The 15007-nt window shown below is 46.2% G+C and overlaps 1 protein-coding gene across 2 annotated transcripts in view; it reads left to right on the top strand.

The window, feature by feature from the left end:
* Positions 1-15007, top strand: part of vax2 (ventral anterior homeobox 2) — a 30172-nt gene that overhangs the window by 9793 nt on the left and 5372 nt on the right. For both annotated transcript variants that reach the window (XM_043688671.1, XM_043688585.1), the window contains one exon: positions 4564-4751. In XM_043688671.1, coding sequence (XP_043544606.1) covers positions 4564-4751 — 188 coding nt within the window. The remainder of the gene's footprint in view (positions 1-4563; positions 4752-15007) is intronic.

Raw genomic sequence — 15007 nt, 5'->3', positions numbered from 1 at the left:
CACACAAGCAGACACACACACAGACTCATACACACTCGCGCGCACACACACTCTGTACAATCCTTGGTCTGTCGAAGTTTAAACTGGAGGCTAGACGGAGGTCAAACACAGGTCAGTAAGTCCCTGTTCATCCCTGCCTTAACTGGAGAGCAGCTTTAAGATAGAGAGAGAGATGACAGGCTGCTCTAGATATTTATAGCCTAAAGATATTTTAAATAAAATAACCTGCCCCTCTCTCCCTCCCTCCCTCACCCCACCTCCGGACCCTGGGGAAAAAAATCACGTCTCAAATTTCAGATCCATCTCTCTAAATTTTTTTAAAATTAAAAACGCAACTTCTCACCATGTGTGAGTGAGAGTGTGTGTGTGAATATGTGTGTGTGTGAGTGAGTGTGTGTGTGTGTGTGTGAATGCGTGTGTGTGTGAATGTGTGTGAGTGTGTGTGTGTGTGAATGCGTGTGTGTGTGTGAATGTGTGTGTGAGTGAGAGTGTGTGTGAATATGTTTGTCTGCCCACCCTACTCTTTGTCTATTCCCCACCATCCTTTCTGTATTGTTAAACTTTGAGTATAGGAGTTGGGCCGTTATGTTGAGATTGTACAGGACATCGGTGAGGCCTATTCTGGAATACTGTGCCCAGTTTTGGTCACTCCTTTATAGGAAGGAGATTATTAAAGTGGAGAGGGGTTCAGAAGAGATTTACCAGGACGTTGCCGGGTGTGGATGGTTTGAGTTGTAAAGAAAGGCTGGGGCTTTTTTTTTGGAGCGTAGGAGATTGAGAGGCGACCTGATAGAAGTTTATGAAATAATGAGGTATACTGATGGAGTTAATGGGAGTTGTCTTTTCCCTAAAATTGTGAATTTCAAGAGTGGCGGACACATTTTCAAGGTGAGAGGAGAGAGATTTTAAAAAAAAAGATGCAATTGTTTTACCTCTTGTTTCGCGTGTGGAATGAATTTCCCGAGGAAGTGGTGGAATCAGGTACAGTTGGATGGATACATGAATAGAAAATGTTTGGAGGGATCTGGGCCAGGAGCAGGCCAGTGGGACTAGTTTAGTTTGGGCTTATATTTGGGCATGGACTGGTTGGACCGAAGGGTCTGTTTCCGTGCTATAAGACTCTATGACTCTCTTTACTATTTACTTGAATGGCACTGTCATTTGTAATGTTAAATCAAATATATTTGCACCGAAAATATTTCCTGTTATCTTGCACCTTTAGCAAAAACGCGGCGTCACTACCTTTAAATAAATGAAAGACTAGGAATTTAAAATGTAAAGCAGCCAGCTTAAAACCGTCCAAAGGTTCTGATAGGCAGAGATGAGAAATTCCGTGTGTCCTGTTTATAGGGGACAAGATACAGTTTGCCATCAGATAAAACAGTCAGTATTCCGAATCTCGATGATTTCAGGGAGACAGTTGAGTTCAATAAGATGCTGTCATTCTCTCCCTCTGGCCAGCTCCAAGTTCTCTCACCTGAAGGCCGGAGCTCAGTAACGCCGAGCGGTCTTTCAACTTGCTTTCCGTTGACTTGCCCGACCTTCTGACTGGGTGTCGAAAAATCCAGAAACCACCTCCTCCCTCCCTCCCTCCCTCTCTACTCCTGCTCCCCCTCCCCTTTCCCCACAGAGACATTTAAAACACAGTTACAATGAGCAGACTGGGAGACCGCTCAATGGCTCAAAGTCAAACCGATTCATTTTGTGACGAAAACAGAAATGGCTGGAAAAGCTCAGCAGGTTTGGCAGCACCTGTGGAGAGAAATCAGAGTTAACGTTTCGAGTCGAGTGACCCTTCCTCAGATTTACAGCACCCGCAGATCTTTCGGTTTAATTTATTTAGTTATTTGCTAGCGCAGAGCCGATTGGCCGAACGATCTCTCTGTGCACCGTTATAATCCTGTGATTCTAACCATGTCACATAGGAACAGTCATCTGCCTTCGGATTGAGTATAAGGGCGAGGTAAAAACAATGACTGCAGATGCTGGAAACCAGGTTTTGGATTAGTGGTGCTGGAAGAGCACAGCAGTTCAGGCTCCCAGCTTCTCCAAACCCTACGTGCAGTCACTTTGACCAGCAGACAGAGTGTGCTGAGTGTGTGAGCTCTCCTTGATACAGTTAAAAATCACACAACACCAGGTTATAGTCCAACAGGTTTATTTGGGAGCACTAGCTTTCGGACCGACGCTCCTTCATCACACAATCACTTGATGAAGGAGCAGTGCTCCGAAAGCTAGTGCTTCCAAATAAACCTGTTGGACTATAACCTGGTGTTGTTTGAATTTTAACTCTGTCCACCCCGGTCCAATACCGGCTCCTCCAAGTCCTGGGTCAAACCCCGCTGTAATATTGACTCGATCGGGAAATGGGCACCGACAACAGCGCACATATCAACACTCTCGGCTACATCAGCAGCAAGGGAAGGAATGACTGGTGTTTTGCAGTCCCCATGGTGTCTCCAAGGGCCATCCTGGGGTAGTTTGATAATTGGTTTAAGGGGACTACCCACTCCAGGTCTGCTCCCCAACCCCATTTTCAACTTCTGCTGGACATTGGTCTGATGCTCTTTCACTCCGTGTCTCCTGCTCGTTGTTAACGCGCGCACACACACACACACACACATACACACACAAACCCACACACCCATACACACGCAAACACTTCACAGACAAGCACACACGAAACGTCTCACACACACACACACACACAGGGTGTGCCTGGCCGGCTGTCAGGTCTAGGACAGGGATCTGTTCCTGAACCTGGTGAGAATTGCTCCGTTCAGTTTCATGTACTCCGCCCTTCACCGAGCTGAGCAGTGGGTACTGACGGCCCGCTACTCTCTGCACCCCAGGGGCTCTCTCTTTCTCTCTCTCTGGCTCTACCTCCCCTCCCCTCGGAGAATCTCACTTTCCCCACATTACACCTCCATCGTTCTCTGTCCTCCCCTCTATTTTGCATCTTTTCCTCTTTATACCTCTCTCACACTTCCTCCCTTTCTCTCTCTCTATCTTTTTTCACATTTTGCATTCTTCTGCACTGTCTCCATTTCATTCTCTCTCTATCATTTCTCCTCACTCTCTCTGTCTCCATCCTTTCTGTTCTCCACTCCGTTCTGTTTCTCTATCCTGGCTCAGCACCTCTCCATTTTGACTCTTTCTCGCTGGATTCTAGCTGTCTCTCTGTTAGCACACAGAACCTGGCACAGTTCTTCGGCACTCGACGTTGTGCCGGCCTTTTATCCTACCCTAAGGTCAGACTGACCGACATACCCTTTATTGCACTAACCTCCATGTGCCTATCTCAGAGTCGCTGTCTAGCTCTCTATCCTTCCCTCCACCCTGACTCTGCCTCTCCACCCTACATCCCTCTCAGTCTATCTATTTCATCTCTGCACCTCTAGTAATTCTGTCTGTCCGTCTCTTTATTTCTCGGACCATCCTATCTCTCTCTATTCTATCTTTTTATTACTATTTCTCATACTGTGTCTCTACCTCTACACTTTAAAAGAATTGTATTCACTCATGGCTTGTGGGTCACTGACATTTACTACTTTCTCATGCTCATCTGGATGGGTATATGAATAGGAAGGGTTTGGAGGGATATGGTGCTGGCAGGTGGGACTAGATTGGGTCTGTTTCCATGCTGTACATCTCTATGACTCTATGCCCTTTATTCCTGTCTCTCATTCCATCAATCTTTCCCCAGACCCCCACCCAACCTGCCTCTTTATTTAACTCTCATTCCATCTCTCTCTCTCATTCTGTCTGTATATTTCTCTCTCACTCCATCTCTTTCTCTCTCTCCCATTCTACCTCTCTGTTTCTCTCTCATTCACTCTTATTCCTCTCTCTCTCTGCCATTCTGCCTCTCCTTATCGCTCTCTCCTGTTCCATCTCCTTTTCTCTCTCTCCCCCCATCGCTTTTCTGACACAAATTGGGACTCGGGTTTGTTCAGAAAGTTTTGGAATTTTTCTGTGGTCGAGCAAGCTGGAGGAAAGAAATAGATTAATTTTTTTGTACAAGAAAAATAAATTGCGATGTGAAATATGGAAGGAAAGAGCGAAAAATAAAGAAATTGAGAATTCAAGCGTGAACAGATAATGTGAAGACGGATAGAATATAGAATCATTGAAGAGAGAAAGAAAAAAGTTGCATTAAATAAAAGTAGAAACTTTAAATATGAAATAAAGCTTTGAATTTTGATTAAAATAGAACGAGAGAAGAGCCAATGGGTGACAGCACGGTGGCTCAGTGGTTAGCCCTGCTGCCTCACAGCCCCAGGAACCTGGGTTCGATTCCAGCCTTGGGCGACTGTCTGTGTGGAGTTTGCACATTCTCCCCGTGTCTGTGTGGGTTTGCTCCAGTTTCCTCCCACAATCCAAAGAGGTTAGGTGATTGGCCACGGGATGTGTCTGGGTGACGCATCTCTTTGGAGGGACAGTGTGGACCTGCTGGGCCGAATGGCCTGCTTCCACACTGTCGGGGTTCTATGGTGTTCGCGAAGAAGAGAGAGAGAGATTGATACTTTCCACATTACTGTGTTAACCCATCTTTCTCGCTAGATGCTAAAGGGACCATCCGTGAGATCGTTCTGCCGAGGGGCTTGGACCTGGACCGGCCAAAGCGGACACGGACCTCCTTCACGGCGGAGCAGCTTTACCGCCTGGAGCTGGAGTTTCAGCGCTGTCAGTACGTGGTGGGCAGGGAGCGCACCGACTTGGCCAGGCAGCTCAATCTCTCCGAGACCCAGGTACTGGGGCGGGGATGGAGGTGGGGTGGCTGCTCACTCTGGTACATCCAGTCTGTTCCCAGAGCAAAGAGAGCAGCCGGAAGACAGTGATTCCACATCTCATTAAGATACCTTCCAGGCTTGTAGCTTAGCACCACTCTCCATAGGCTATCACCATATCTTCACAATGCAGAAGTCTCTGTGTCATACATACTCAATGACTGAACTTCCACTGGGGCTAAGAATTAAAGACTCTACAATCCCTTGGGAGAAGAATTTCCTCTTCATCTCAGTCTTAATGTCCTGCTCCTTACACTGCTCTCTGGTTCCAGACTATCCAGCCTTCAAACATCATTTTCAGACAATTTCAGGCACAAAGCCTGCATTAAATAAACATTGACTGAAACTTAACTGAGATATGAGGAAAGATTGGAAAGGGGGGATCTCATAGAAACATGTAAAATCCTGATGGCCCTGGACAGGCTAGATGTGGGAAGAATGTTCCCGATGCTGGGGAAGTCCAGAACGAGGGACCACAGTCTGAGAAGAAGCGGTAATTCCCATCCAGGACTGAGATGGGGAAGAATTTCTTCCCTCAGAGAGTTGCAAACCAGTGGAATTCTCTCCCACAGGAAATTTTTTGGGGCCAGTTTATTAGATATTTTCAAGAGGGAGCTGGACATGGACCTTGCAACTAAAGGGATCAAGGGGTATGGGGAGAGGGCCAGAATGGGATACTGAGATTGCATGGTGGGCTAAGCTCAAAGGGCCGAATCACCTACTCCCACACCTATTTTCTATGTTTCTATATTTTCTATGCAATGATTTCAATCTTGGGCAATACATTTTTGGAATGATGTCAAGGCATTGGAAAGGATACAGATGTGTTTTGTTTACATAATTGACTCCAGGAATGAGGAACTTCAGTTATGTGGATAGACCAGAGAAGCTGGGACTGTTCCCCTTAGAGAATAGATGTAGGAAGGAGATTTGACGCTGTGCACAAATTATTTGTTGGTTTACTTTATTACATTAGTGACTAACTGAGGTGAAAGGTTTGTCTTCAGAAGTTTCATCACCGTATTAGATAACGTCTTCAGTGAGCCTCCAAATGGAGCCCTGGTGGTGTTGCCCATTTTCTATTTATGTGAAATGTGAAATATAAATAAAAAGTGGGCTACACCACCAGGGCTTCATCCGGAGGCTCACTGAAGATGTCACCTAGTATGGTGACGAAACGTCTGAAAACAATCCTTCCAGCTCAGTGAGCAAACTTACATCCAGCATTCATCTTGAGCTACAAATCTTCTCAAAACTCATTAGTGACTAAATAAGTTCTGAATTGGCTGCAAAGCCTTTGAGGAAGATTAGAGGTTGTGAAAACAAAAAAAGTCTTTCTTGCAGTTCTAGCTAGGAGCAAATGACTTTTGTGCTGGAATCTGTACTGAAAACTAAAAACTGCTTGAGGTCACAGAGAGCCAGGCAGCATCCATAGGGGGAGAGCAGGCTAACATGACAAGTGTAGGTGGCTCTTCTTCAGAGTTGACATCTGCTCTGATGAAGATCATCTAGACTTGAAATGTTAGCATGCTCGCTCTCTCCACGGATGCTGCTTGACCTGCTGTGATCTCCAGCATTTTTTGTTTCCAGTACAGTTCTGGCTATTTGACTGGCAATTTGTCCAAGTAAGCACAAACTCATGCAATCTAAAATCAACGTCTGCCCGTGTACATGCTGAACGCAAGATGTGTAGATACAAACAGTCATGGAATTGGAGAACATGATCTAAGTTGCCAGTGGTGGATCATCAACTGAGTGAGAGGCTGGTGGGTTTGTTAATTCACTCCAGAGGCTTGAATACAAACCTCTCCGTTCCAGTGCAGTGTTGAGGGAGTGCTGCACTGTCAGCAGGTTTTGTTGTTTGGATTTGATGTTAAACTAAGGTTTCATCTGTCTTCTTAGGTGAATGTATAAGAGCCTGTGGAATTATTTTAAAGGAGCAGAGTAAGGGAATTGTACCCATGTCTTGGCTAACAAGGCTGGGGCCAAAGCAAATTGGTGCACCTGCTGTGTGCCCAGAGATATTCCGATAAGGGTATGCGTATGGTCACTACCCAAGCTCAATACTCAGCAACTCCTTTTAAACTCGTTGAGGTGTTTGAAAGGATGAAGAGGTGCAAAAGTCATGGTCTGGGGAAAAGATTACAGAGCGTGTGCAGAAGCTGGGGCTTTGGTTCACCCCCACCTTCGCTCGGGCAGCTGGTGCTGGGCAATAAATAAATAAATAATAAACACTGGCTGCGCCAGCGATGCCCACATGCCATTCAAGAATGAACAAATAAAAAGATGTGAAACTTTTGTTCGGTTCTCCTGAGAATGTAGAGTCTTTGTCACCCTCCTGCCAGCTACCCCCATTGGCAGAAATCTCTTTATTTTGGCTGGTTCAGGACCCTGGGGAATATGGAACAAAGTGGCAGATATAGGATTGAGGATGATGACCCTTTTTTTCCATTCTTCTGCAACAGAGTTGAGGGGATGAATAATCCTTTCTGTTCCCATGTAGCAGGTTTGAGGGACTGAATAGTTTCTGAATATACACGATGTATATTGTGTCCAGTTGGGAATAATGTGCCTAGTTTGGGAGTGATGCGTCTGATTTGAGTTTTTTCACTCAAGAGGATGTGGGCTAAGGCAACATTAATTGCCCATCTCTAATTGCCCAGAGAGCAGGTGGGAGTCCACCATCGTTGCAGGTTTGGAGTCACACAGAGGCCAGACCAAGCCAGGACAGTAGTGAACCAGATGGGTTTCCCAAAAATTTGACAGTGGTTTCATGGTCAACATTAGACCCTTAATTCCAGATTCTTTGATTAAGTTCCAGCTGTGAACTCAAACTGTGCCAGGACAGGATTTGAACCCAGGTCCAAGAATTTGAATAGCCTAGCGGTAATACCACAGGACCATTGTCAGGTCGGGGTAACGGTGTCAGGTCGATGTGACTGTGCCTGGTTGGGGGGGATGGTGACCGGTCGGGGGGGGGATAGTGCCTGGTTGGGGGGATCGGTGCTTGGTCGGGAGGGACTGTGCCCGGTCAGGGAGACAGTGTTCAGTCAGGGGCATGGTGCCTGGTTGTGGGGAAAGTGCCTGGACAAGGTGATGATGCCTAGTCAGGGGCATGGTGCCCTGTCTGGGGCATGGTGCCCGGTCAGGGGGGAAAGTGCCCAGTCAAGGGCATGGTGCCCAGTCAGGGGGGACAGTGCCCCAGTCAGGGGCATGGTGCCCGGCCAGGGACATGGTGTCCAGTCGGGTGCACAGTGCCCAGTCAAGGGCATGGTGCCCGGTCTAGGGTATGGTGCCCAGTCAGGGGGGACAGTGCCCAGTCAGGGGCAGGGTGCCCAGTCAGCGACATGATGCCCGGTCAGGGGGGACAGTGCCAAGTTGTGGCATGGTGCCCAGTCAGGGGCATTGTGCCCAATCAGGGGGACAGTGCCTAGTCGGGGCATGGTGACCGGTCAAGGGGCATGGTGCCCAGTCAGGGGCATAGTGCCTGGCCAGGGGCATAATGCCGAGTCAGGGGCATGGTGCCTGGTCTTGGGCATGGTGTCCGGTCAGGGGCATGGTGCCCGGTCAGGGGGGACAGTGCCCAGTCAGGAGCATGGTGCCCAGTCAGGGGGGATAGTGCCCAGTCAAGGGCATGGTGCCCGGTTGGGGTGGACAGTGCCCGGTCATGGGGCTGGTGTCTGGCCATGTGGATGGTGCCTGGTCATGGGGATGGTGTCTGGCCATGGGGACAGTGCCCAGTCGGGGGAACAGTATCTGGTTGGGAGCACCATGTCTGGTCAGGTGTATTTTGTTGAATTAGTCTTATTGTGAAAAGATAGACATTGTAAAAGTTTTTGTTTAACCTGCACGCATCAGGACTATGGATAAGAATACTGATTTAGGATTCTTTCAAATTATCCTGCTAACTGGAAGAGCATTGACAAGTTTTAAAATATTTTCAAGCAATGCTCAAGTTCTATTTTATCAATTGTGTTGCTTTCAATTTTTTAAAAAATAAATATTTTTACGATATGTTAGATTACACTTGTTTGTTTTGTTTTTGGTGATTTTAATTTGTTCGTATTTTTATTTTTGAATGTGGTATTTTATAGTAGTTGTACATTTTAAAGAGTTTTTGTTTCGAAAATAAAAAAGAAAACTCTGTTTGCCTATTGCATATACCATGCCCTGAATCTGGTCATTCATGTTTCAAAATGTTTTAATATAAGTTTTTGATGAGGTAATTTGAAAGATGAGAAAACTATAGTGTGCTCAGCAAGCTCTCATTAGGTGACTACACCTCCTCCATGCCTCCCCCAATGCTCTTACCACCATGAGTCCTCAATCGACCTTGCCAATGCAGACTTCACTGGTTCTGCCAGGTACCGCACTGATCCAAACTCTACTCCGCTGCCACTGAGATGAGTCTGTTTCAGGCCCACCTCGCCAGTGTAACCGCTGCTGATGCCTCTGGGTCTGGTACTGGGTCCAAACTCCCCTCCGTCACCGTTTCCTTGAATCTGCACTAGAACCCCCTCGTCAGTACCAAAGCTACCAGGACCCCTAACTCATCTCCGACACTACCATGAGATAGCGCCCGCGCCCACTCAAGTCTGCACTGGGCCCACTTGCTGCTGTCATTATCATCGCTGCAACCTTGCTCTTAAACAAGAGGGAAGTGAGATAAAAGAGGGGATAAAGAGCAAAAAAATGAGAAAATGGAGGAAAAGAAATAGAGAACGGAAAGTGGATGGAGCAGACAAGCCTGGGCCTCAGAGCCCCTACTCCATCACCATCTTACTGCCTTCCTCTTATTTCACTGGCAGTCATATTTTTAAAGGTTTATGATCTCTCTTGGGGATGGCTACTCTATTTCCTCAGGTAGGGTTCATTTCTTTGACTTGGTGATATTTTGGCAGGTTTTGTTCGTCGATTGTTGGATTTGTTTATTTTCTAGCATTTGATTTCTGTTGTAACCATTTGGTAACGGTTATACAATTCCGTCAATCATTTTGCGTTGTGTTTCATACATCTTGTTGAATTTAACATTGGACTCTTTTGAAAGGTTGAGGTATTTAGAGTTATCTTTGATTTCTTACATCTTTGTCACATTCTTATGTTTATTATATTATTATATTTTGCAGGACTTGTTATGTTTTATGTGGTTCATTCTACATTTTTGGGCTTTTGTTGTATTTTGATGGCTTCACTCTTTTTAATTTCTTGGCAAATATTGGCAAATATTCACAACTCACTGTATTTTGTAGATATTTTTCTTTGTGCACATTTTATTGGCTTTAATCTTGGGATGTCGTGTTGCTGGTCTATCTTACTGTGGATCCATGGACTATGGGTTAAAGTGGTGTGTAAAGATAGCCCCATTATTGTGGAGCCAAAATACTCATTTATTCCTTGACTTGGTGTTTCGTTTTTCCATTAATAAATGGACACTTAGGGCTTTTGTCACATTAGGAGCTGGTCTCAATTTTTCAATTCAGAGGCACGTTTAGGGTTACACGTACCTTTGTTTTTGATCTCTTATGAGTCATGGACATTGCTGGCTGCGCCATCATCTATTTCCCATCCTTAATTACTCTCAAAGGTGGGCATGAGCTGCCTTCCTGAACCTCTGCAGTCCATGTTGATCCACAATGCCCTTATGGATGGAATTCCTGGATTTTGACCCAGTGACACCGAATGAAAAGTGACATATTTCCAATTCAGGGTGGTGAGTGGGTTGGAGGGGAACTCTCAGGGAGTGTTTGGAATAACTTCACCGAAGCTAGTATCCTGTCACCAAGTCACCCTTTATTTGCACATGGAGAGAACTTGGCACTGATCCAGCTCCCTCAGAGGCAGCTCTCAGAGTGAACAATATGTCTGACACTCCTGTTCTTACCTGTCAGGCAGGGCTCCCTGATTGGACCAATTAACAGCCCCAGTCAGGGAGCTCATTTTTTGTGATGTTCATCGGGCTGACCTTGTAACAATCACTACAGTGTTCCCATGTATCTACTGCCCTTGTCCTTCTAGGTGGAAGTAGTCATGGGTTTGGAAAGTACTGTCTAAGGATCTTTGGGGAATTCCTGTGGTGCATCTTGTAGATGGTACACACTGCTTCTACTGAGCATCAGTGGTGGAGGGAGTGGATGCTTGTGGATATGATGCTGGGCTGCTTTGTCCTGGATGGTGTCAAGCTTCTGGAGTATCGTTGGAGCTGCCCCCATCCAGGTAACTGGGGAGTATTCCATCACCCTCCTGACTTGTGCCTTGTAGATGGTGGACAGGCTTTGGGGAGTCAGGAGGTGAGTTGCTCACTACAGTATTCCCAGCCTCTGACCTGTCTTTAGAGAGTCAGGACTGCAGTATTCCCAGTCTCTGACCTGCTCTGGTAGCCATCGTGTTTATGTGGTGGGTCCAGTTGAGTTTCTGGTCAATGGTAACTCCAAAGATATTGATAATATGGGATTCAAAGATGGTAACCCTATTGAAGTGGTTAGATTGTCTCTTATTGGAGATGGTGTTTGCCTGGCATTTGTGCAGCATGTATGTTACTTGCCACTTGTCAGCCCAAGCCTGGATTTTATTGAGGTCTTGTTGCTTTTGAACATGGACTGCCTCAGTACATGAGGAGATGTGAAAAGCTTTGAACATTGCATCATTATTGGCAACTCCGAGATCAACAGATGTGTTGTTGTGAAGGTACATTGCAGTCTAAGACAAGTCCACACACAGCAGACCACACATGTTGACCATCAGGTACAAAGGCGTGCCCTGCAAAAGGAAATGGATGCTAACTAAATGCTATTGAATAACAGCTGCAGTGCAGGCACTTAGAGTTTGTGATAAAGCTGGTTGAAGATAGAACCCAACCTGAAGAAGGTGACCCACACCAAACATGCAGGGAATGGAAACCAGTCCTCTCCTGCTCTTAAGAACCATGTATCAGAATGGGTCCTTGAAAATCATCTGAATGATTTGTCCATCACTAGAAATGTGTTCAAATCCCTCAAGAGGATTAGTCGAACCAAGTCTGGTAACGATTTCAGTGGAGTGAACCAAGACGAGAGGAAGAGAGAGGCTGTCACTTTCACTTTAAAATGATACATATAGACAAACAAAAACCTTCCAACTTATCAGTCCCTTGTCCTGAGACTGTGCCCCTGTATTTTAGTTTCTCCAGATACCAGAGGCAATATCTTAGCATCTGCCCTCTCAAAGCCCGTCAGAATCTTTTTGGGGGTGTGTGGAATGGTACCTGACATCAGGTTCCTCATCCATAGGCATTACTGTAGAAATCCAGGTTTATGGCCCAGGGTCTGCTGGAGAGGTGCCCTCTTCATTGCACCAGCCATTGGTCCTCAGGACCAAAGAGCATGGTGAAAGGGAATTGGGAGCTTGGCACATGGCCCTGTCTCACAAGGAGATAGGGCAAGAAGTACCCAGCCCAAGGAGGAACCATCCAGAGGCCCCTCAGTATTCCCCTCTGAGGAGTCAGCAGAGGTGGCTGGGTGTATTAATGAGGCAGGATCTGCAATTAATCAGGTCATTAAGAAGCAGTAATCCTTCTCATCCCTGCCTAGTGTGAATTTCATCTCAACGCCCAGAACTTAGCTACAAGTTGTAATGAGTTGATGATAGCAGGAAAGTGGCTGTTGTCTACATGGACTTTAGCAAGGCCTTTGACAAGGTCCCTCTTGGCAGGCTGATACGGAAGGTGACCTCACATGAGATCCACAGTGAGCTGGTAAGGTGGATACAGAACTGGCTAGGTCATTGACAGAGAGAGGGGTGAAGGGAGTGTTTCAAACTGGAGATCTGTGGCCAGTGTTGTTCTGCAGGAATCAGTGCTGGTACTCCTGTTGATTGTAGTATAGATAAGTAGTCTGGAGGAGAATGCAGGTGTCTGATTTGTACGTTTGCAGATGACACGAAGTCTGAGGGAGCTGTGGATAGTGAGGAGGATTGCTAAAGGATACAGATAGACTGGAGACTTGGGCAGAGAAATCGCAGGTGGAGTTCAATCCGGACAAATGTGAGGCGATGCATTGTGCAACATCTAATGCAGGAGGGAAGCGTACAGTAAATGACAAAACCATTCATAGTATCAACAGGCTGAGGGATGTGGGTGTACAGGTCCACAGTTCCCTGGAAGTAGCAAAACCAAAGGATAAGATGGTCAAGAAGGAATGTAGCATGCTTGACTTCATTGGTTGTCATGATGTGGAGGGGCTAATATTGGACTGGGGTGGACAAATTTAAAAATCACACAACACCAGGTTATAGTCCAACGGGTTTATTTGGAAATACTAGCTTTCGGAGCGCGACTCCTTCATCAGGTAGCTGTCGAGCAGGATCGTAGGACACAGAATTGGTTGGGGCATAGAGTATAAAAATTGGCAAGTTATTATAATTGCAGCTTTATAGAACTTTAATTAGGCCACATTTGGAATATTGCATACAGTTCTGGTCATTATACTACCAGAAGGATGTGGAGACTTTGGAAAGGGCCCTGATAAGGTTTACCAGGATGGAGGGTATTACCTTATGAGGAGAGATTGGATAAACTTGGTTTGTTTTCATTTGAATGTCAGAAGCTGAGGGGGCGACCTGATTGAAGTTTACAAAACTATGAGGTGCAGATAGGATGGATTTTTTTCACAGAATGGAAATGTCAACTACTACTGGGTAAAAACGGAAAAGTTTAAAGGAGATGTGTGAGGCATGTTTTTTTACACAGAGGGTAGTAAGTGCCTGTCAAAGGAGGTGGTGGAGACGGTACTGGGAGACAGTGAGGTCTGCAGATGCTGGAGGTCAGAGTTGAGATTGTGTTGCTGGTAAAGCACAGCAGGTCAGGCAGCATCCAAGGAGCAGATACAACATTTAACAGGCATTTTGACATACATGAATAGGCAGGGAATAGAGAAATGTGGAGCACGTGGAGGTAAAAAATCTTTAGTTTAGAAAGGCATCAGAATTGGTGGGCTGACGGGCCAGTTCCTGTGCTAGGCAAAAGTGAGGACTGCAGATGCTGGAGATCAGAGTCGAGAGTGTGGTGCTGGAAAAGCGCAGCAGGTCAGGCAGCATCCGAGGAGCAGGAGAATCTTCGTTTCGGGCAAAAGCCCTTCTTCAGGAATGTTCCTGTGCTATACTGTTCTTTGTTCTCTTCATTCTCTTCAAGTTGTTCCTGACTTCAGGATAGACCTTGCCAGACCCCGATGTGATTCTGCTACATTTTCTGCCATAAGTCCACGCTGTTCTGGCCCCTCAGAGATTCTGCCCCTTGTATCATTAGAATTGTGCATGATGAAAATTTAGATGACTATTAAGGGGCTGGTTTAAATTTAAGAGAGCATTTTGTGAAATGCAGGTTTAATTTTGTGATAATAATAATCATACCCCCAGCTTCCCCAACACAGCATCCCATTGGCTCTAACATGATTCCACAGACATTGGCAATTTTCAGACCAGATTTTAAACCAAGTAGGGGCCCAGGTTGGTTGCTGGGAGTCTGCCAATAAGAGTTGCTGTCACTGGCCGGTGGGTAGCTCCCTTGATGCTTTTGGGGTCTTTTCAAAGAAATTGGAGCTACTAAAACACTGCCTGAAGGTGGGGAGCAGCAGCTCGGTCACTGTCAGTGACTCTGACTGCACAAATCAAATCAGAGCTGTCCTTCCAAGAGCACTGACTGTTTTTTTCTAACAGCCCGACTTTCAGCCCTACAGCCCTTCAGGCCAAACAGGATATAAACCCTGGATTACCCCGTCTCCCCAAGCCCTCGGGCATCAGGCACATCTCCCTGTCCCAGGACGGGCCCGGCCAATCAAGGGCACCGCTTTGTCCCGGAGTTGTCAGAGCTGAACCCATCCAGGCAAGGGGGGTGTATCCCATCACATTCCTGACTTGGGGGAGAAAACCAAACGAGCTGGGCCGGTGAGTCGTGAGGTGGATGTAAGCAGACGTCGAGGTGATTTAGACACCTATTTTTCTCCCTGTAAAATTTATGTGATAACAAATCATTCAGGAAGAAGGGCTTATGCCCGAAACGTCGATTCTCCTGTTCCCTGGATGCTGCCTGACCTGCTGTGCTTTTCCAACAACACATTTTCAGCTCTGATCTCCAGCATCTGCAGTCCTCACTTTCTCCTCAAACACATGGCAGGTACAATGTGGAGAAATGTGAAATTATACACTTTCGTGTGATAAACAGGAAGGTAGAATATTGTTTAAATGGT

The sequence above is a fragment of the Chiloscyllium plagiosum genome, chromosome 1 (assembly GCF_004010195.1).
Source record: "Chiloscyllium plagiosum isolate BGI_BamShark_2017 chromosome 1, ASM401019v2, whole genome shotgun sequence".
NCBI classification, from domain to species: Eukaryota; Metazoa; Chordata; class Chondrichthyes; order Orectolobiformes; family Hemiscylliidae; genus Chiloscyllium; species Chiloscyllium plagiosum.
The sequence above is the reverse complement of the archived record's forward strand: the minus strand, read 5'-3'. Positions and strand labels throughout refer to the sequence as shown.